Source organism: Mchenga conophoros, linkage group LG2, assembly GCF_057382185.1.
Source record: "Mchenga conophoros isolate Kocher_MC1m ecotype Shallow Benthic linkage group LG2, M_conophoros_male_GT1.1, whole genome shotgun sequence".
NCBI classification, from domain to species: domain Eukaryota; kingdom Metazoa; phylum Chordata; class Actinopteri; order Cichliformes; family Cichlidae; genus Mchenga; species Mchenga conophoros.
Window position 1 is genome coordinate 18,600,361 of NC_140527.1, and position 20,637 is coordinate 18,620,997.

Below are 20,637 nucleotides of genomic sequence, written 5' to 3' on the forward strand. Positions count from 1 at the left end.
AGGTTTTTTACATGTGTTTTACAATACGAGGAAAGGGTGCCCAGAGTGCACTGGTCAACGCCCTGTAGAGGTTTTCTGGCCTCTGTGAGGAGAAACCTAACTAACTGATGAGGTAATTTATGTTATGTGGGAATGCCTCGGGATCAGCAGAGATTTCTGGAACTGCCTCTGCGACCCGACACTAGAAAAAAAAAAAAAAAAAAAAAAAAAAAAAAAAAAGAGGCTGGTTGCAACTTTTCCATCAGCTGCCATTGTAAGAACATAGAAATTTGTAAAGATGGACTTGCAGTGAGCTGAAACATGTTCGCTCATCATCTGTTGACGTAGATCATGTGATCACACATCTTACTTCACGGCTAGACTACTGCAATTCCCTCTATGCTGGCCTAGATCGTTCCTGTCTACATCGCCTTCAACTGGTGCAGAACGCTGCCGCTCGCCTGTTGACCGGTTCAAAAAAAAAGAGACCACATCACTCCGGTTCTCTGCTCTCTCCACTGGCTCCCAGTTGCCTTTAGGATTGATTTTAAAATCTTATTGCTGGCTTTTAAGGTTTTAAATGGCACTGCACCTTCTTACCTGTCAGAACTCCTTAGTACTTATCGCCCCAGGAGATCTTTGAGGTCAGCCGACCTGATGCTTTTAGATGTTCCCAGGTATAAATTAAAGACAAAGGGAGAGAGGGCGTTTGCTGTGGCTGCACCCAGACTGTGGAACAGTTTACCTCCTCACGTCAGACTCTCCAAAAGCCTAGAAACTTTTAAAACCGCTCTTAAAACTCACCTCTTTTCATTGGCTTTTAGAAAGGTTTAATTTATTTGTTTTATATATTTTTATGTTATTTTTATCAGCGAGGTGTTATTACGAAATTGTGTTCTATTGTATTTTATCTGTATTTACTGTACAGCACTTTGGTCAGCCTTGGTTGTTTTTAAATGTGCTCTATAAATAAACTTGACTTGACTTGACTTGACACTGACTCACACACTGCAGAGCTGATTTAATGTGGTTTTATTGCTCAGGTTAAACATCCAGGAAAACAAATCTGAGAACCTGCAGAAGATTCATGTGGCTTCTGTCCCACACAGATTACAGACTTTAAATATTCAGCACAGAGCCCTGACAAAATCAACACATCATTACTATTATTATTTACACTCTGAACATCTACCAGGACACAGCGACCCTCTCAGAACCGTGGTTATAGTTTGGTTACTTTTTTACCCACATGATGAAAACAGAGCTTTCACCTTTCTGATCAACTCTTACAGACATCGCACAGTTGTTCGGTTAGAAACTCTCTATGAGTGGGGTAAATATTTAGAAATCCACACCCACCTGAACCAAACCCCTACCCGACCAGGAAGTGGATGTTGTTAGGAGGCTAACACTGATTGTCATTAGCTTCTAAACAGACTGCAGGAAGTAGATTCACAGACGAGTTTCTGCTGCACGCTCTTTGTCTCACTGCAACACAAATACAATTCAAGGAAAGATTAGATGAAACTCCAGCCACCTTCAATGTGAGCAGAGGCCATCGCGGAACACCTGGAAACAGCTGTGAGGGCGGTCTCATGTTTGTAGCTGCCATGAAACAGATTCCGTCCGATTACTGTGAGCTGACAGAAGGTTTTCAGAAAGTTGTGAAAAGGTTTGTGAGATCCAGCAAAGCGAGCGCAGCTGCATTCAGAAAGGTGTCCAGCATGAGTTTACCTGATCAAACAAACCAACAAACAGTAAACCAGACAGAGTCCGCCATCTTTACGGCTCCTCGTCGTCACTCTGCTGCGTCTTCTCCTCGCTCAAGCAGCTCTCATCGATGTTCTCCAGAGAGTCAGCTCGCTGCACCGTCAGCTCTGACACGCTGATGCACGGCAGCGTGTTCTGCTCTGGGAACATCCATGGCTTCAGGCCCGGGTTGTGTTTCCTCTTCCACTCCGGGTACTTTACAGAAGCCTTGTAGATCTTCCTCATAGCCTAAGATGACCAAAATGAGATGGGACAGAAACACATTCAGATGGGTCAGAGACACGTTCAGGACACGTTCAGATGGGACAGAGACACAGCCTGATGGGACAGAGACACAGCTTGATGGGAATAGAGGTCGTTTACCTTTGGAGCTACAAACTGGGACACCCTGTTCACCACCCACTTTGGTAAAGAACCTGCAGACAGAGACAATGGTGCCGAGGGTCAGGCTGAGTCAGTTCAGTTTAAACATGAAGCACAGATCGAGTTTACAGAGAGAACATTTGTACATAACACACACACACACACACACACACACACACACACACACACACACACACACACACACTGTATTTGGCCAGTAGAAGAGGTACTGTATTTAGTACTTCTTCCACTAGCCACAGGTCTCACCTCTGGGGTCCACCTGAGTCAGGTAGTAGAGGGTGGAGCTGGTGGCTCCGTTGGACTGGATCAGGTACCCCGTGAGCAGAGAGACGGCTCGGACGTAGTCCTTCTTTGGAGGATATTTCTGAGGTGGACAAAGGAGCAGTGAGTGATTGACTGCACTGTCCACTTGGCAGATATAACCTCACACATCACACCTCAGTGTGCATCTGTATACTGATGATACTGTGCTCTATTCTCTGGAGTGGTATTTACAATTAAAACTTTCACCTACTGATCTGAAGTCTGTGATTGATTGTGCAACCATGAATCTGCTGGGGTCTGACTGGGTCCTAGTGATAAAGCTCCCCTATGGAGTCTGCTCTTCTAATAAAATGTTTTTGTGTCTTTATGCTCCATATGTCACTAAATGAGTATAAAACCCACCAAGTCACAGTCAGAGCAGTGAAATACTGACCGGGTGTTTGACCGAGTAGTTGATGATCATGTAGTCGTTGCCGAGTGGAAGCCAAGATCTCATCGTCACAAAGTCTCTGTTTTTCAGCGGGCTCGGGCATTTCCCTTCAAACAGAACACAAACACATCCACAAAGGTTCAGACAGAATCAGATATTTGGCAACTAAAAACCAGCTAACCCTTTTGGACCAGCACAGACTCCGGCTCAACCTAACCTCAGTTTGATCTGAATTAAGAAGCAGAAAGTTAGAGGCCGCCCAGGTCCTTTAGACCTGAGTCTATTAGATAGATATGATACAAACCACTGCAGCGCAGTACCTGTAATACCTACAGCATGTTCTAATCGCTCTAATAGGATATTATGGTCGACAGTATCGAACGCTGCACTGAGGTCTAGCACTGCTATGCAGATGATACCGAGCTCTATCTGTCCATGAAGCCAGATAACACACGGCAATTAGTTAAACTGCAGGAATGTCTTAACCTCCTAAGACCCAAACTCTTCCACAGCATGCATTTTTAATTTCTCTTTGATATTTGGGCATATTGGGACCTGATGAATGTAAAAACAAAGTATTGCCTGATTTTTTTTTTTTTTAAACCTGATTTTTGGGGTGGTTGGCCCGGAAAAGGCCCAACCACAAAAATGAGATCCACATGAGGATATTCATTTAAAATTTCAATAGAACAGTGGCAGTATGTCCTCATAAGTGGATATCAGGCCCATGTAGAGCAAAATTTTGTATTTCGGTCTAGACAACCCAAAATGTGATGTCCACATATGTGGACGCCAGGTCCTAGGGGGTTAAAGACATAAAGACCTGGATGGCCACTAACTTTCTGCTTCTTAATTCAGATCAAACTGAGGTTATTGTACTCGACCCCGAAAAGCCTAGAAATATGGTATCTAACCAGATTCTTACTCTGGATGGCATTACCTTGGCCTCCAGTAACACTGTGAGCAACCTTGGAGTCATTTTTGACCAGGACATGTCCTTCAATGCACATATTAAACAAATATGTAAGACTGCTTTCTCTCATTTGTGCAACATCTCTAAAGTTAGAAATATCCTGTCTCAGAGTGACGCTGAAAAACTAGTTCATGCATTTATTACTTCCAGGCTGGACGACTGTAATTCATTATTATCAGGAAGTCCTAAAAACTCCCTGAAAAGCCTGACAGACACAGTCTCTACTTTTAAGATTAGGCTTCAAACTTTCCTTAGTTATGCTGCAACAGGTGTAGGCTGCTGGGGGAGTCCCACGATGCACTGCGTTTCTTCTTCACTCACTATGTGTTAACAGTCCTCTCTGCGCTGAATCATACCTGTTATTAACCTCTGTCTCTCTTCCACAACATGTCTTTATCCTGTCTTCCTTCTCTCACCCCAACCAATCACAGCAGATGGCCCCGCCCCTCCCTGAGCCTGGTTCTGCCGGAGGTTTCTTCCTGTTAAAAGGGAGTTTTAACAGGAAGTGCTTGCTCATAGGGGTCATATGATTGTTGGGTTTTTCTCTGTATGTATTACTGTAGGGTCTACCTTACAATATAAAGCAACTTGAGGCGACTGTTCTTGTGATTTGGTGCTATATAAATAAAATTTAATTGAAATTGAATCAAATCTTTATTATTATTTATGTATTTATTTATCAGCAGCCACGGCGTAGCCACAGCGGGCTGGGGTGATGTGCCCACAGGCTCTGCCGGGAGCCAGCTGCGCCATAGCGGGCCGAGCCCAGGCCCAGAGGCCCAAGATCCCCCCCGTCCCCCCGGAAAAGGCCCAACCGGTTAGAGTATCTTTTATACCTGTCATTTGAGTGTCATGTTAAACCACATCACTGGGTCTCCCTACTTCCACAACATCGATTGCTACTTCCTCTTGTTCCCTTAGGTCTTTGTCCACCATTCACCTTATTGTTCCCTCTGCCTGTCTCACCATTCTGGTGCTGTGCTGAGGTGTTTTATTGCATGTATTACATCACCGCTCAGTAAAGGAACTAACAGGAGTAATATCCCACGTCTGCATTGACCGTCAGCCTGCCGATGTCATACGTATCGATCATGTTGGTGTCCCACTTCTTCCGGTAGCTGGTGTCATGGAGGACGTCGTACAATGTCTCTGCTGTCACGTCCTTACAGACTATCCTCATCTGAGGCACAGAAAGAGAGAGGGAGAGAGTCAGGCAGAGGTTAGGACCAATCACGCTCAACTCTAACCACCAGTTTCCATGATGGTGTACTGTGACATTTAGATGTGCCATGGGATTTTATTACTTGAACTCTGCAACTGCATGAAATGTTAGAAACATACATATGTTGGGATTGTAGGAGGAAGACGGGGAACTCAGAGGGAACCCACAGTGATGACTCCTAAGAAAAAAAGTTCATGAATTTGAGTCACCTGGTGTCCAGGTTTTCCCTGGTAGTGCTATCTTTAAGGGGAGGGTGTGATGACCCAGGAAACAGCAGGTGTGCTGTGTTCTACAGGAGCTGATTGGAGTGCTGCATGAGCTACATCCACACTGAGTTTCTTCAGTGGAACAGCCTGTCTTGGAGATTCTTTACACCCTTCAGTGCTTCCCAGCACAGGATTATCCCATACTCACAGGAGCACGCTGCTCATGATGAAGAAGGGAGGTCTAGCTCAGCTATTGAGGAAGCAAATATAATACAATCTTATTCCCTTGCCACCAATATTCATGGCTAATGTGCAGTCTGAGGAGTAAATGAACTGCATTTGAATGTCACACATTTATGTGACTTCAGGGATACATGTCTAATTGCATTCACAGAGACTCACAGATCTTTTAGCTGATAAACTTCTTAAACTGTTTAAACTTGATTTTAAACCTGTGGGTTAAATTTTAGACTCTTTAACTAACAGGTCTCCGTGTGTGAGAGTCAGCATCTGTTTTTCTAATCAGCTGAATTCTTCTATTGGGTCACCACAGGGATGTTGTCTCTCTCCGCTACCATATATTTTATACACTAATGATTGTCGTAGTACACAGGCTAACAGGCATTGTAAGCCTCCTCCATGGTGAAGAGTACAGGGAGTGCAGAATTGTTAGGCAAGTTGTATTTTTGAGGAATAATTTTATTATTGAACAACAACCATGTTCTCAATGAACCCAAAAAACTCATTAATATCAAAGCTGAATGTTTTTGGAAGTAGTTTTTAGTTTTAGCTATTTTAGAGGGATATCTGTGTGTGCAGGTGACTATTACTGTGCATAATTATTAGGCAACTTAACAAAAAACAAATATATACCCATTTCAATTATTTATTTTTACCAGTGAAACCAATATAACATCTCCACATTCACAAATATACATTTCTGACATTCAAAAACAAATCAGCGACCAATATAGCCACCTTTCTTTGCAAGGACACTCAAAAGCCTGCCATCCATGGATTCTGTCAGTGTTTTGATCTGTTCACCATCAACATTGCGTGCAGCAGCCTCCCAGACACTGTTCAGAGAGGTGTACTGTTTTCCCTCCTTGTAAATCTCACATTTGATGATGGACCACAGGTTCTCAATGGGGTTCAGATCAGGTGAACAAGGAGGCCATGTCATTAGTTTTTCTTCTTTTATACCCTTTCTTGCCAGCCACGCTGTGGGGTACTGCTGTTTTATTTATCTGTATAATGGTCTATGTTCTGATTCTTTAGTTATCCTATTTTGAATATTATATTCTATGTTTCAGTTTATTCTGGTTTAGGGTTTTGTTCTCAGGTTTTGCATTCTTGTGTTTAATGTAGGTTTAGTTCAGTGTCAGTGTCTTCCAGAAACTGGCAGTAGGACTGGGAGTTGAGCTTGACTCCATCCTCAACCCGAAAAGGCCCCACAAGCTCATCTTTGATGATACCAGCCCAAACCAGTACTCCACCTCCACCTTGCTGGCGTCTGAGTCGGACTGGAGCTCTCTGCCCTTTACCAATCCAGCCACAGGCCCATCCATCTGGCCCATCAAGACTCACTCTCATTTCATCAGTCCATAAAACCTTAGAAAAACCAGTCTTGAGATATTTCTTGGCCCAGTCTTGACGTTTCAGCTTGTGTGTCTTGTTCAGTGGTGGTCGTCTTTCAGCCTTTCTTACCTTGGCCATGTCTCTGAGTATTGCACACCTTGTGCTTTTGGGCACTCCAGTGATGTTGCAGCTCTGAAATATGGCCAAACTGGTGGCAAGTGGCATCTTGGCAGCTGCACGCTTGACTTTTCTCAGTTCATGGGCAGTTATTTTGCGCCTTGGTTTTTCCACACGCTTCTTGCGACCCTGTTGACTATTTTGAATGAAACGCTTGATTGTTCGATGATCACGCTTCAGAAGCTTTGCAATTTTGAGACTGCTGCATCCCTCTGCAAGATATCTCACTATTTGTGACTTTTCTGAGCCTGTCAAGTCCTTTTGACCCATTTTGCCAAAGGACGTTGCCTAATAATTATGCACACCTGATATAGGGTGTTGATGTCATTAGACCACACCCCTTCTCATTACAGAGATGCACATCACCTAATATGCTTAATTGGTAGTAGGCTTTCGAGCCTATACAGCTTGGAGTAGGACAACATGCATGAAGAGGATGATGTGGACAAAATACTCATTTGCCTAATAATTCTGCACTCCCTGTATTCCCATGGGCTGCCGCCCCATCTTGCCCTGACAGTAGTAAAGGGTGCAGCCATTGATGGTGGTGGATATTCTGTATTTGGGGGGGGGGTGTTCTTGATAAGCCTCTGTCCTTTGAATCAACTTGTGCTGTTACAACAAAAAAGTTCCAACAATAATTGGACTTTTTCCTGAGGTTGAGAGTTTTTAACATTTCATTTGAAATGACCATTTATTAAAAAAAAAAAAGAAAAAAAAAAGAGGGTTTTTTTTAGTACCATTGCTTGGCTACAGTAATCTGTCCTTGACCAACCAGACTTGGTAACCTGGTTAGTAAGATTTCAGGGAGGTCTCAGGTCCAGTTTCTGGACAGGTGCTGAGGAAGGAAACATCTGTCATGTCTGAGAGGATGGTCTGAACATCCTCTCTTCAGGTCGTTGGTATAAAGTGCCTGCAGTGACGAGACCACAGAGTGTCTTTTATACCTGCTGCTGATATGATGGTTATTAAAGCTAACCTATAAGTGTTGTTGCCATCACTATTGCACTTTGTTACTGATAAAACTTGGGCTGTTCTTTAATTTTTTAAATGTTTGTGTTGTTTGATGTGTGGACATGTTTCCCATTGGGGACAATAAAGTTACCAATTAGTAGTCTGACAAACTGTCTTAAGACAATTGGCAAACGATTTTCTGCAGCTTAATGCAGACGAAACTGTTTCATTAAGCCCCAAATTAGACAACATCCTGGTTCTTTCTCATTGATGGTGAAAGATGCTGCTCAAAATCTTGATTTTTGATCTTTGACTTTTGATGCTCACATGAAGTCTGTGACCCACTCTTGCTTTTCCACTTAAGAAATATCAATCAGAGCTCCCTGACCTGCTGTCCATCTACACCAAGCAGTGCAAGTCCAAAGCTAGGAAGATTATGATGGACCTCTCCCATCCCAACAATGGACTCTTCTCACTGTTGAGGTCTGGGAAGCGCTTCCGCTCCCTTAAGGCCAAAACAGAGAGAATGAGGAGGAGCTTCTTCCCCCAGGCTATTCGGGCCCTGAACCAGGTGTAGGACTAGACTCTCCCACACATCACCACACGCACCACCACACATTTCCTATAATCCCATAATTCCTAGAATTTATAATCTTTATAATCTCTTCTGCTATTTGCACAGTCTTTACTGTAAATTCCTAAGTTAATTTGTAAATTTTGTAGTAAACTGTAAATATTGTAAAACTTTTCTTCTGTCATTTAATGGTCGGGCATTGTACAGCTACAAGCATTTCACACCCATGTCATACTGTGTATGGTTGTGTGTGTGTGACAAATAAAATTTGAATTTGAAATATCACTAAACTCAGAACTGCTGTCTCCATAAATGAATTAGAGAGGCTTGTTCATGCCTTCATCTCCTCCCGCTTAAAATATTTTGATGCTCCTTTCTCCCGTCTGTCAAAGACTTCTATAAATTACCTACAAGCTGTTGAAAATGCTGCAGTAACACTTTTAAATCACTCAGAAATTCTCACTTCATTGTTAAAATCTTTGCACTGGTTTCCAGTTTGGTTCGGATACCAGTTTAAACTCTTACTTTGACTGCCTTACAAGGAGAGAGCCCAACTTATATCATCTTTATAAGATCCTTAGATCTACAGATCGTGGTCTTCTGGTAATTCCACAGAGCTGTTTGAAAACTAGAGGGGATCATGCTGTCTAAATCTCAGCTCCAAAACTGTGGAACAGTTCATCTCCCCCTCTGTGCACCAGTGGCTCTGTGGCTGAAAACATCTATTCAGGCACACATTTGGATAATAATCTTGTGTAATATGTTGTTATTTTTAATATCCCTGAAAAACACTTTGTAATAGATTCTTGTCTTAAAATGTGCTCACACACACACACGCACGCACGCACGCACACACATGGAATACTTGACAGATACATTTAAATAACTAAGATTTTATATTTTATGATTTCAGTTTCACAGTGTCACAACTGCAGTGTTGGGGCGGTGCAAGAGAAACCCTTCAGTTTCTTTTGCGGTTTATGTGACGTCACAGTTTTCTGGTTCTGGCTGATAATAGTTTGATTCCTGTGTTTTCTGAATAAAAGAACCAGCGGCTTCCATTTAGTTTTATTCAAATGGCGCCAAATCCCAACAGTGCTGTGTGCTGTAAGGCCAACATCTTAGAATAATCCGCCTCATTCAGAGCTCTCGTGTGGTTTCCTGTTGGGTCTTTTCAGGATAAACCAAAGTGACCTGTTAGCAGAGGAGACACCTGATCAAGTGTTGCTCAGAGGTATCTCAGCAGCTAACCTGAGCAGCTTCACTTTCTCTGCTCTGACCTTATCAGGTGTTCTCAGGTTTCAGTGCTTTAGCATCCGGTTTTATCTCTTTGAACTCTTTCAGGCTCAGACCATCTTCAAACTCGGACATCAGTCATCCTAAAGGGAGCTCCACAAGGATCCATCTCAGGTCCTCTGCTCTTTTATAGTTAGACATTTAACATCTGCTCCATTTCTACTGTGATGACACAAAAGATCATCTTCAGCTTCCTTATTTCAGCAGCTTCACCAACTCAGACCGAGGTTTCTAACAAAGCTCAGCTCAGGTTAGAAGATTTCATCGTTCCCACAAAATCTCCAAAAAAACTAATCACGTGTTCTTATCTAACACAGTCGACCAATATTATCAGCCCAAGACTTTATTCCTTGCACAGGGACAGAAACTTCATCTGTTAGTGAGGATAATCCCTGATAATCTGAAGGCTGTGATTGGCTCTGATTCTCTGTAATAACCAGACTGCAGTCGTCTCCATTCTCCTCCATGAGGTTACCTGCTGTATTGAGTTTTTAAGTCCATCAGGGTCGTATTTGCAGTTCTGGTGTTTTGTTGGACCTGATGAGTTTCTGCATCACGTGTGAGGCAAACAGAGCTACAGTGGGGCAAAAAAGTATTTAGTCAGCCACCGATTGTGCAAGTTCCCCCACCTAAAATGATGACAGAGGTCAGTAATTTGCACCAGAGGTACACTTCAACTGTGAGAGACAGAATGTGAAAAAAAAATAAAATCCACGAATCCACATGGTAGGATTTGTAAAGAATTTATTCGTAAATCAGGGTGGAAAATAAGTATTTGGTCAATAACAAAAATACAACTCAATACTTTGTAACATAACCTTTGTTGGCAATAACAGAGGTCAAACGTTTACTATAGGTCTTTACCAGGTTTGCACACACAGTAGCTGGTATTTTGGCCCATTCCTCCATGCAGATCTTCTCGAGAGCAGTGATATTTTGGGGCTGTCGCCGAGCAACACGGACTTTCAACTCCCGCCACAGATTTTCTATGGGGTTGAGGTTTGGAGACTGGCTAGGCCACTCCAGGACTTTCAAATGCTTCTTACGGAGCCACTCCTTTGTTGCCCGGGCGGTGTGTTTTGGATCATTGTCATGTTGGAAGACCCAGCCTCGTTTCATCTTCAAAGTTCTCACTGATGGAAGGAGGTTTTGGCTCAAAATCTCACGATACATGGCCCCATTCATTCTGTCCTTAACACGGATCAGTCGTCCTGTCCCCTTGGCAGAAAAACAGCCCCATAGCATGATGTTTCCACCCCCCTGCTTCACAGTAGGTATGGTGTTCTTGGGATGCAACTCAGTATTCTTCGTCCTCCAAACACGACGAGTTGAGTTTATACCAAAAAGTTCTACTTTGGTTTCATCTGACCACATGACATTCTCCCAATCCTCTGCTGTATCATCCATGTGCTCTCTGGCAAACTTCAGACGGGCCTGGACATGCACTGGCTTCAGCAGCGGAACACGTCTGGCACTGCGGGATTTGATTCCCTGCCGTTGTAGTGTGTTACTGATGGTGACCTTTGTTACTTTGGTCCCAGCTCTCTGCAGGTCATTCACCAGGTCCCCCCGTGTGGTTCTGGGATCTTTGCTCACCGTTCTCATGATCATTTTGACCCCACGGGATGAGATCTTGCGTGGAGCCCCAGATCGAGATTATCAGTGGTCTTGTATGTCTTCCATTTTCTGATGATTGCTCCCACAGTTGATTTTTTCACACCAAGCTGCTTGCCTATTGTAGATTCACTCTTCCCAGTCTGGTGCAGGTCTACAATACTTTTCCTGGTGTCCTTCGAAAGCTCTTTGGTCTTGGCCATGGCGGAGTTTGGAGTCTGACTGTTTGAGGCTGTGGACAGGTGTCTTTTATACAGATGATGAGTTCAAACAGGTGCCATTCATACAGGTAACGAGTGGGGGACAGAAAAGCTTCTTACAGAAGACGTTACAGGTCTGTGAGAGCCAGAGATTTTCCTTGTTTGAGGTGACCAAATACTTATTTTCCACCCTAATTTACGAATAAATTCTTTACAAATCCTACCATGTGGATTCATGGATTTTTTTTTCACATTCTGTCTCTCACAGTTGAAGTGTACCTCTGGTGCAAATTACTGACCTCTGTCATCATTTTAAGTGGGGGAACTTGCACAATCGGTGGCTGACTAAATACTTTTTTGCCCCACTGTACAAGAGCTCACCAGCTAATCCAGATCAGCTCCTCTGTCTGCCTGAAACAAACTGAACCATCTGAACATTAATCAGACAGACAACTGCTGCCTCCCCCTGTGAATGATTATGTGGAGCAGGTTATTATTAACGTGGAGCTGACCGTTCATGTGGACCACAGGAAGTTTCTCTGTACCATTTCCAGCTCTGCTGCTTTGGTCACTGTTTGCATCGTTGTTGCAGCGCAGCCTGAACGATGACAAACCAAAGTGTTCATGTAAAATATTCTCAGCCAGGAAACACCAGACTGTAATTTCCCCCTGTAGGCATGGAGAGATCTGAGCTCCAGATTTCCACCTGTCAGAGTTTCACAGTGGTCATGTGAGATGGTTTGTTACTGTAGGACGTCACTTTTTTCCACTGCTGTAATCGTGCTGGAGCCGCGGTCATTGATATGGTGATGGCAAGCGCTGTAAACTCTCCGTGTAACTCAATCAGCGAGACTCCGCTCGCCGTTAATCATTCATAAAGTCCCGAGCGCCGAGGCATTGTGTCTGTCACTCAGTCCGTCTCTCCTGCAGGAAACCTTTCAGCTCACTCAGGAGCTGAGCCAGGGTCTGTAGTTCTACGCACTGCCTTGCTTCACAGCACGTTGGAGACGACGAGCAGAGGTTCATTTACTTCAGATAAAATAAAGACACCACGATTACAAAGACCTACAAGTTCCCCCCGAGGTCGTGCACACGTCCCCTCCCCCTTGAGGTCATCCACACGTCCCCCTCCACCCATCATCTCCAGCTTTCATCAGCAGGGCGAGGTCATTTATGGTGCTGGAGAGTTTCATTTACTCTTTACAGCCTTCAGCAGCAAGAGATGTGACTCGCAAACGGCAGAGACTCCACAGCCAGTCACATAAGATGACAGAAATCAGCTGAACAGGTAAAACAGCTCTGTCAGTGCCCAGAATTACCACAGCGCCCTTCAGCTGGTGATAACAGGAGTATCACCCCCCCCAACCCCCACATAGATGGGCTTCTGCAGGTCAGACATGAGGAAGCAGCCCGTGTTTTTGACTGGGCCATGCAGAAAGCTTACATGGAACCATTAACCAGTAACCAGTAAGCATGTCCGTGTTTGAATCCACGTGTGCTAGGAAGACAAATCAGTCTGCAGGACAATGTTTTTAATCTCGGTTTTGTGGTTTTCACATGACGGGAAGCTGTGACTTAGGTAAATCAGCAGGTGATCATGTGACCTGTTTGGTCGCTGGCTCCATCAGCAGCTCTGAATTAGTCATGAGGCAGAAGAAGAAGAAATGCCTCGCTGCTTTCCAAAGAGTTTATAAATTATTTACACACAGGAATCATCATCATCACCTCACCATCACCTCTGTGTACTTAGAACAGAGACACTCCTCCTCGCACTCACACTTCCTCCCGTCTGCTCAGAGACTTTCTGTAATTGGGCCTGGGTCACCAGAGAAAAGACGTGAGAGAGAATCACCCAAAGAAGTCCCTTGAATTCACCAAATACCAGCTAAGCGTGTCATCTTGCTGATGTCTTGACTCAGATGCCAGAGGACACCTTGGGTGTAAACAAGACACCAGCAGCGCTAACAAAACACACCAATTACCTGGTCAGGTAACTGGCAAGACTCAGAACTGGAGTTACAGCCAACGACCAATGACTGTGTCACATTTTAACCACAAGCAAACTTTAAAATGTCTTCAGCTCAGTGAGGTCCATTAACAAGAACTTTCCAATCTTCTTATCCAGGTCATGGCCAGGCTGGAGCCTATCACAGAGGTGGGAAACACCTGGATGGGCTGGCAGCTCATCACAGGGCTAACCCAGAGAGAAAGACAACGGTCACACTCACATTCACTAGTAGGTCTACTTAACTAACTTAGAGTCACCAGGTAACTTCACATGAAGGTATTTGGAGTGAGCCTTAATGCTGAATGCTCACTTCACTTCTCTTCCTTAGGTGTGGAAATGCTGGTGTGCACATCCACCTGCACAACACCTGGCTCATTTATCACCATCCATAAGTGTCCTGCAGATTCGCTACAACACTTCCAGCAGCTGAACACGAAACAACAAGACTGTATGCATATTTATCAGATTTACTCTCATTTTTAAGTTACAAGAACATTTTTTATTAAATAACCTTTGTATGTTTTGTGTTCTAATGTACAGCCACATGTGTTGTTTAACCACAGCCAGTCACAGTGCAATGGTAGGGATGGACAAGAGGAGTGAGATGACTGTAAGTACTACAGGAAGGAATGATGGCAGATTCAGGAAACTGAAACAATGAAAGAGGTTATAAATAGATGCAATATGGTGCAAATCTAAAAAGCTTTTGATCAAGAAATACACTTAACTGTTACAGATATTAATTTGATCGAGTCTAGATGGCCCGACCAAGTGATATACGCAGCCTTTAACACCTATTGTGGCAGAGTACTTAATCACAGGACAATACCGGCTCAGGTTATTGAGATCATTCAGGACTTCTGGGGGGTATGTTATAACACTTCAAAGGAGAACTTGATAAGTGCGCACAGCCCAAAATAATCAGTGTCCCCATTGGGTGCTGGCGTATGTATAACTGGGGGTGATTTCAGATTAGATCACAAGATGGACTGCTCAACAGGTAAAGAGTAGCAGGTGACCAAGTGCCACATGACTGGGAGCGGCCGGCCCAGGTTCCAGTGTGATGCACGGCCCTTTGCTGCTGTCAGCTCTGTTCAAGGAGTTACCCACATTCAGTTTCGGTAATACTTTTCTCAAGTGGACCAAAATCATATCCAGTGACCCACCCGTCAGGGGTGCCCTCTTTCACCTGTTTGCCCTTGTTCTCAGGAAGAATCTCCTTCTCCAGCAAGCTATCCGACTTTCCCTCTGCAGAAATCCTCAAATTTAGAGTCGCTCTGACTGAAGCCGAGAGCTTTGGTTTCACTCGTCACTGTCCCCATGCTGCATTAGCTGCTCTAGCCTGAGGTAGGGATTCAAACCTTCAGTGGGTTGCTGTAACATCAGAGTTCTGTACCACCCACCCTCACAGAAGTGACTGAGCAAAGCTTTAACCTCCTTCACACTTTTCGCCTTTAACTTCATGGAAAATGTTCTTTGTGTATTTGAAAATGAACCTTCAGGTGTGACTGCATCCATCAGAGTGATCCAGCTGCACACCATGGATCTGGATTCAAAACCGATTCAGTCGTCCTTTATTCATATAGCACCAAATCACAGCAACAGTTGCCCAGAGAAGCTTCATGTTGTAAAAAAACAGACCCTACAAAGGAGCTTCTTGCTGAGGAACCTCTGACTTTCCTCAGCACCAGTTTGCGGCTGCGAGTGGGTTAACAGGCTGAAAGATGAAGCTTACTCCGAGGATCGAAAGAGCCTGTTAGAAACTGTAAAAATACTTAAACATGAACAAACGCTCAAGTTTGTTTCAAGTCTTAAAGCACCAAACAAAACTGCACACACTCCATAAAGTGAATGTAGGCAGTCTGGGGGCCCACTGCAGCGTCCAGGACCCAGAGTACTGTGATCCGCCCCTGTTCTCACATCAAACAGTGGCTCCCAAGATCTGATTGGTCGTCAATAAGCTGAAACTGGCTGAGCAGGTTCGGGAGGAGAGCTGGTTAAATGTTTGCAGAGCTGCTGAGGTACCTGCCTCCAGGTACAGGTGACACCTGTCAGGTGGGCAGCATCACACATGAACCGTAACAGGAGTTCTGATGAAGCAGGCCTGTTAACCCTTCTGTTACCCACAATGCACCTGGACCTCTGACAGCTGGCACTTTAATGAGGCTGACGCCCTGTGACAGGTGTAGATTTCACCTGTTTGTACCAAAGTAACACAGATTCACAGGTTGCACCACTTCCAGGAACTTTCAGGTGTTTACACTGAGCAACTTCCTGTTTCCACCTTAAAGATAAATCAGTAAAAGTCATCAATCGATTGATCAGTGATCAGATTTCACCGATCATTCGATTGATTGATGGATGTGTTTCTGTGTTTACAGTCCAAGTACCTCATTTACTCCAGTAGCTTCAGCATCAAATCTTTGTGAATCACCATGGTGACCTCAAACTCCAAAATAAAACAACCAATCAAACTTTCTGAAGAGATGATGACACATGATCAAACCCTGTAGTTAGTGACTAACGGACTAACCAACCCACCGACTAACTGACCGTCTGCGCTAGCCCGTGCAGTTCTCAGAGGAAACTTTCACCATAATGTTTCCAGAGTAACTCTGGGATGAAGTAATGGAGTAAATGTACTCAGTTACTTTGAGTATTGCTTTTATTGTGAAGGAGCGCGGTCTTTTCGCAGTAAAAGCGTCAGCGCTCACCTTGAGCTTCTGCACGGTGCTGCTGTCCTCCTCGCGCCCCCACACCGTCACCCCTCCCTTGCTGTAGCGGCTGGTCCAGCCCTCCGTGCTCAGGCACTGCTCTCTGAACGAACAGAAGTCCGAGTCGTCCGGGATTTGCACCGGCATCTCCGATCAGCTGCCCACCGACCTTTGCACCTCACTGCGCCTGCGCGCCGCCCTCACACCACTAACAGGTAGCTGCTGTCCCGGCGGGGGGATGTGAGCGGCAGCGGTTGATGATGCCGCTTTTATCTGCTCCAGCACACAGATAGGACGGAGAGAAAGAGGTCCCACTCTGCTGCTCAAACACTACAATACCCACAAGGCTCGGCGAGGGCGGGGCCTATTGAGCACCTGCTGGACAGGTGAAGGCACAGTTGAAGTAGTCCAGGTGGAAGGTTCACCAATGAGATGGAGGACAGAAACACCAACAGGAGATGCACAAATACGACTTTTACACGGACACAAAGACACAGAGAAGCTATAAACCAACAAAAAGAGGTAAACACACAAACACACACACATTTGGAGATTTCACCCCGCCATCCGATGGGTGTGGCGGGGTGAAATCTCAATGGTAACTAAGATGTGATTGTCTGTGTGTCTTCCTCCTCCTGCCTGCGAGGAGCTGCAGGAATCAGAGCGGAGGGAGTCATCTGTCTTCGCGCATCACCTTTGAGGCCCTGCAGCGTGCTGCCTTCACGTTCCTTTGGAAATGTGAGCTTCCCCGGCCGCAGAGAGCTACCTGAATCTCTCTAATCTGAGCTCTAGATTAGCTTTAGATTAAAAACACAAGTCAGCGTTTCCGCCTGTCACCTGGTACAGCAGATAGACAGTGAGACGGTGTAGTTTGGTTGAAAGAAAATAGTTCCTACATAAAACTGTTTGCCCTGACCCCCTGATGGAGCTGCTGAGGTTTCAGTATTTATTTTTGGGAGTCAGCTCCATCACGCTGAAGTAAAGGCAGGCATCTCCCGAAAGGTGGAGAGACAGAGGGCTGAAATATGTCTGAGCGCTTCCTTTAATGCTGACTGTTTGATTTCCAGAGGCTCTTGAAGGCATCGATAACTGATACCTGTTCTCCAGGTGAAGCAGTGGGCGGAGCAAAGTGTGTGCGTGTGAGTCAGATCAGGTGTTATTTTCCATCATGTAACTGAGTCTGTAATGAAGGTCAGAGAGGAGGAGGAAGAGGAGGAGTAAAGTGTGATGAAGGTCAGAGTGTCATGTTCAGGTACTGCCTGATCTGTCAGTGAAACAGATTACCTGGATAAGTGAGTGTGATGTGATGTGAGTGTGCCCCCTGCTGACAGTGCACTGAAACCTGCAGAACTCGGCTCCAACCTTTAACTTCTGCACTTTGATTTTCCAGTTCAGGGGTCATTTCCACTGTAACGAACTCAGTGCTGGACTGTCTCTGAAAATGCTTCTTTTGGGTTTGCTGTGGTTTCTCCAGCTGTTTCCAGCTGCTGTGCTTTGTGCTGTACAAACTAAAGCTGCGTGTGATCTCATGTGGTGCTGTCTGTTCAGAGCAGCGTGCTGCATACGTGCACAAGCTTGGCAGATGATGCAAGTTTATTTTAAAACGATGAGACCCAAATTTCATCCATCCATCTTCTTCCGCTTATCTGGGTCACGGGGACGCTGTCAGATCGCCACCTCCTCCAGCTTCTCTGGGGGAACGCCAAGGCATTCCCAGGCTAGCCGACAGATACAATCTCTCCAGCGTGTCCTGGTCTGCCCCGGGGCCTCGCTGGGGACCACCCAAATTTCATTAGCAATTAAAACCATTCATGTACTTTCAACAGCATCAGGTCTCCTTCTTAACACCAATAAATGTGAATTAATGCAAATTAAATATTGTTCAGATATTATTGTTCCTGTTAAGAATGAGATTTCATGCTTTGGTGCAAGCAGTATGGTGGCACGGTGGTTGGCACTGTTGCCACAAAGCAAGAAGGTCCTGAGTTCAATTCCACCATCAGGCCGGGGTCTTTCTGTGTGGAGTTTGCATGTTCTCCCCGTGTTTGGTGTTTGCATGGGTTCCCTCTGGGTACTCCGGCTTCCTCCCACTGTTCATTTCACATTTAAGGTTGGCTGGATTCAACAATTATTGAGCTTCCTACAAATATGTGTAATGTCATCCTCTTCGTATCCTTTCTAAAATCGCAGGTTTAAATTAATTTCTTGTCTGTAATTATGATGTTGACAAAATGTATTTTAAGCTTTCAGGTTTTCATCATCAGGTCTTCTTATTCTGGTCGCTCATGTAAATCATAACTCCTCCCATCATCACGATTTCTTCTGGAACAACAAGAAAAAATCACAATTCTGTGACTCCTGGTTCTGAAACACTCCTTGTGATAGACTGTTATAGACCGTTATGTGTTTAATTATTGAAAATTAAAGAACACCTCGTCACCTTCCTGTAACTCATGGGAACATGTCTTTGGTGTGTCTCATCTAAAATCAGTGTTTCATCACGGGCCCAGACTGGATGAGCACCACCCTCCTGCTCTGCTGTAGGTGAAGCGGTCAGAGCTCTGTTCCTGGACCATCCTGTTCCTAACCATATACAGTCTTCTGTTGGAATCACCTCATCTCTGCTATTAACTGGAAGAAGGACGTGTCCTTTAAACGTGTCCACAGGTGTGTCCTACCAAAGGTGTCCTTAAAACTGCTATAAAACGTGACTCTCAGGGGTTTTGGAACGACGTCTTATCTGGACCACATCAGGACAGCAGCATAAACTCGTCTCTATCTTCCATGTCCTCACTGTCATGATGGAAATGCACAACTATACTGACACTATCAAACTTTCCGCTCTTGTCCTTTTGTCAAATAAAGCTTTTTTTTTAAGTGTGCTGTGTCTGGGTAAAGGTTAAAAGTTAGTATGTGAGTGTGTCACGTGCTTCAGAGCTGCAGACTTCACACTGATTCAGCTTCAGAGCTGTGAGCCTGTGCTGCCCCCTGCTGCCTGCTGCCTGCTATTGCTGAGTGTGGCTTTACTTTGTTTCTATTAGATCTAAGAGAGTTCTGTTGCAGTGCTTCCAGTTTAGTGACTTATTGATTAAAATTATATTTTATTTTATTTCATGTATTCAGTAAAGGAAATACCAACTTTTAGAATAAATAAACTCTAAGATTATCTTATGTTATTGTGTGTGTGTGTGTGTGTGTGTGTGTGTGTGTGTGTGTGTGTGTGTGTGTGTGTGTGTGTGTGTGTGTGTGTGTGTGTGTGTTTTAAGGTCAGGTCTGAGCTGAACGGTTTGAACTTTATAACACAATCAAACATTACTATGTTTGTTTACACACGTTGATAAGAGGATGAGGTGTGGTGTAATAACACGTGTCTGTGCAGATTCTTAGTTTATAACAGACTCGTTTTCCTTAATGATTGGTTATTGGAAAACATAAACATTTGAAATTTATGTTTCAGCTGTGTTGTACTCAGAATTATTGCTTCAATCAATCACCCAGTGCATCATGGGAATCCCCAGCAGCCTACACCTACTGCAGCATAACTAAGGGAGGATTCAGGGTCACCTGGTCCAGCCCTAACTATATGCTTTAGCAAAAAGGAAAGTTTGAAGCCTAATCTTGAAAGTAGAGATAGTGTCTGTCTCCTGAATCCAAACTGAAGCTGGTTCCACAGAAGAGGGGCCTGAAAACTGAAGGCTCTGCCTCCCATTCTACTTTTAGATACTCTAGGAACAACAAGTAGGCCTGCAGAGCGAGAGCGAAGTGCTCTAATAGGGTGATATGGTACTACAAGGTCATTAAGATAAGATGGGGCCTGATTATTTAAGACCTTGTATGTGAGAAGCAGGATTTTGAATTCTGGATTTAACAGGAAGCCAATGAAGGGAAGCCAAAACAGGAGAAATATGCTCTCTCTTTCTAGTCCCTGTCAGTACTCTTGCTGCAGCATTTTGGATTAACTGAAGGCTTTTCAGGGAGTTTTTAGGATGCCTGGGTCGTTGACCCAGAGTTTTGAGTTTATTATATTATTTATCATTTGTAGTCTTTGGTTTCTTAGAGTTCTATCTTATGGTTTATGTCTCTGTGTCTCCCTGGTCCCACGTCTCTGTTCCCCCTGTTGTAGTGCCTGCCTGTGAGTCTGTGTCTGTAAGTTCAGTCTGTGTTATGTTTCCTGTTTTACTTTGAAAGTCCTTGTCTCATGTAAATGCGTCTGGTTGTGCTTCCTGTGTCTCGTTAGGCCTGATTTGCCCCAGCTGTGTTTCCCTCCTGTTACCAATTCCCTGATTGCTCCCTC

General features: G+C 44.4%; 1 protein-coding gene and 1 long non-coding RNA gene across 2 annotated transcripts; one reads left to right on the plus strand and one right to left on the minus strand.

The window, feature by feature from the left end:
- Nucleotides 1–994: 994 nt before the first annotated feature.
- Nucleotides 995–16,668, minus strand: stard15 (StAR-related lipid transfer (START) domain containing 15). The gene is made up of 6 exons (XM_085287470.1): nucleotides 16,344–16,668; nucleotides 4,833–4,980; nucleotides 2,831–2,934; nucleotides 2,380–2,497; nucleotides 2,113–2,165; nucleotides 995–1,977 (listed from the first exon to the last, which is right to left on the minus strand). Exons 1-6 carry the CDS (start codon nucleotides 16,488–16,490, stop codon nucleotides 1,762–1,764), a joined length of 786 nt encoding a protein of 261 aa, XP_085143596.1. The 5' UTR covers nucleotides 16,491–16,668; the 3' UTR covers nucleotides 995–1,761.
- On the plus strand, nucleotides 16,203–19,390 carry LOC146581838 (uncharacterized). Its single transcript, XR_014893943.1, has 3 exons — nucleotides 16,203–16,865; nucleotides 18,835–19,002; nucleotides 19,103–19,390. It is a non-coding gene; the product is annotated as an uncharacterized LOC146581838 (long non-coding RNA).
- The last annotated feature ends 1,247 nt before the right edge of the window (nucleotides 19,391–20,637 follow it).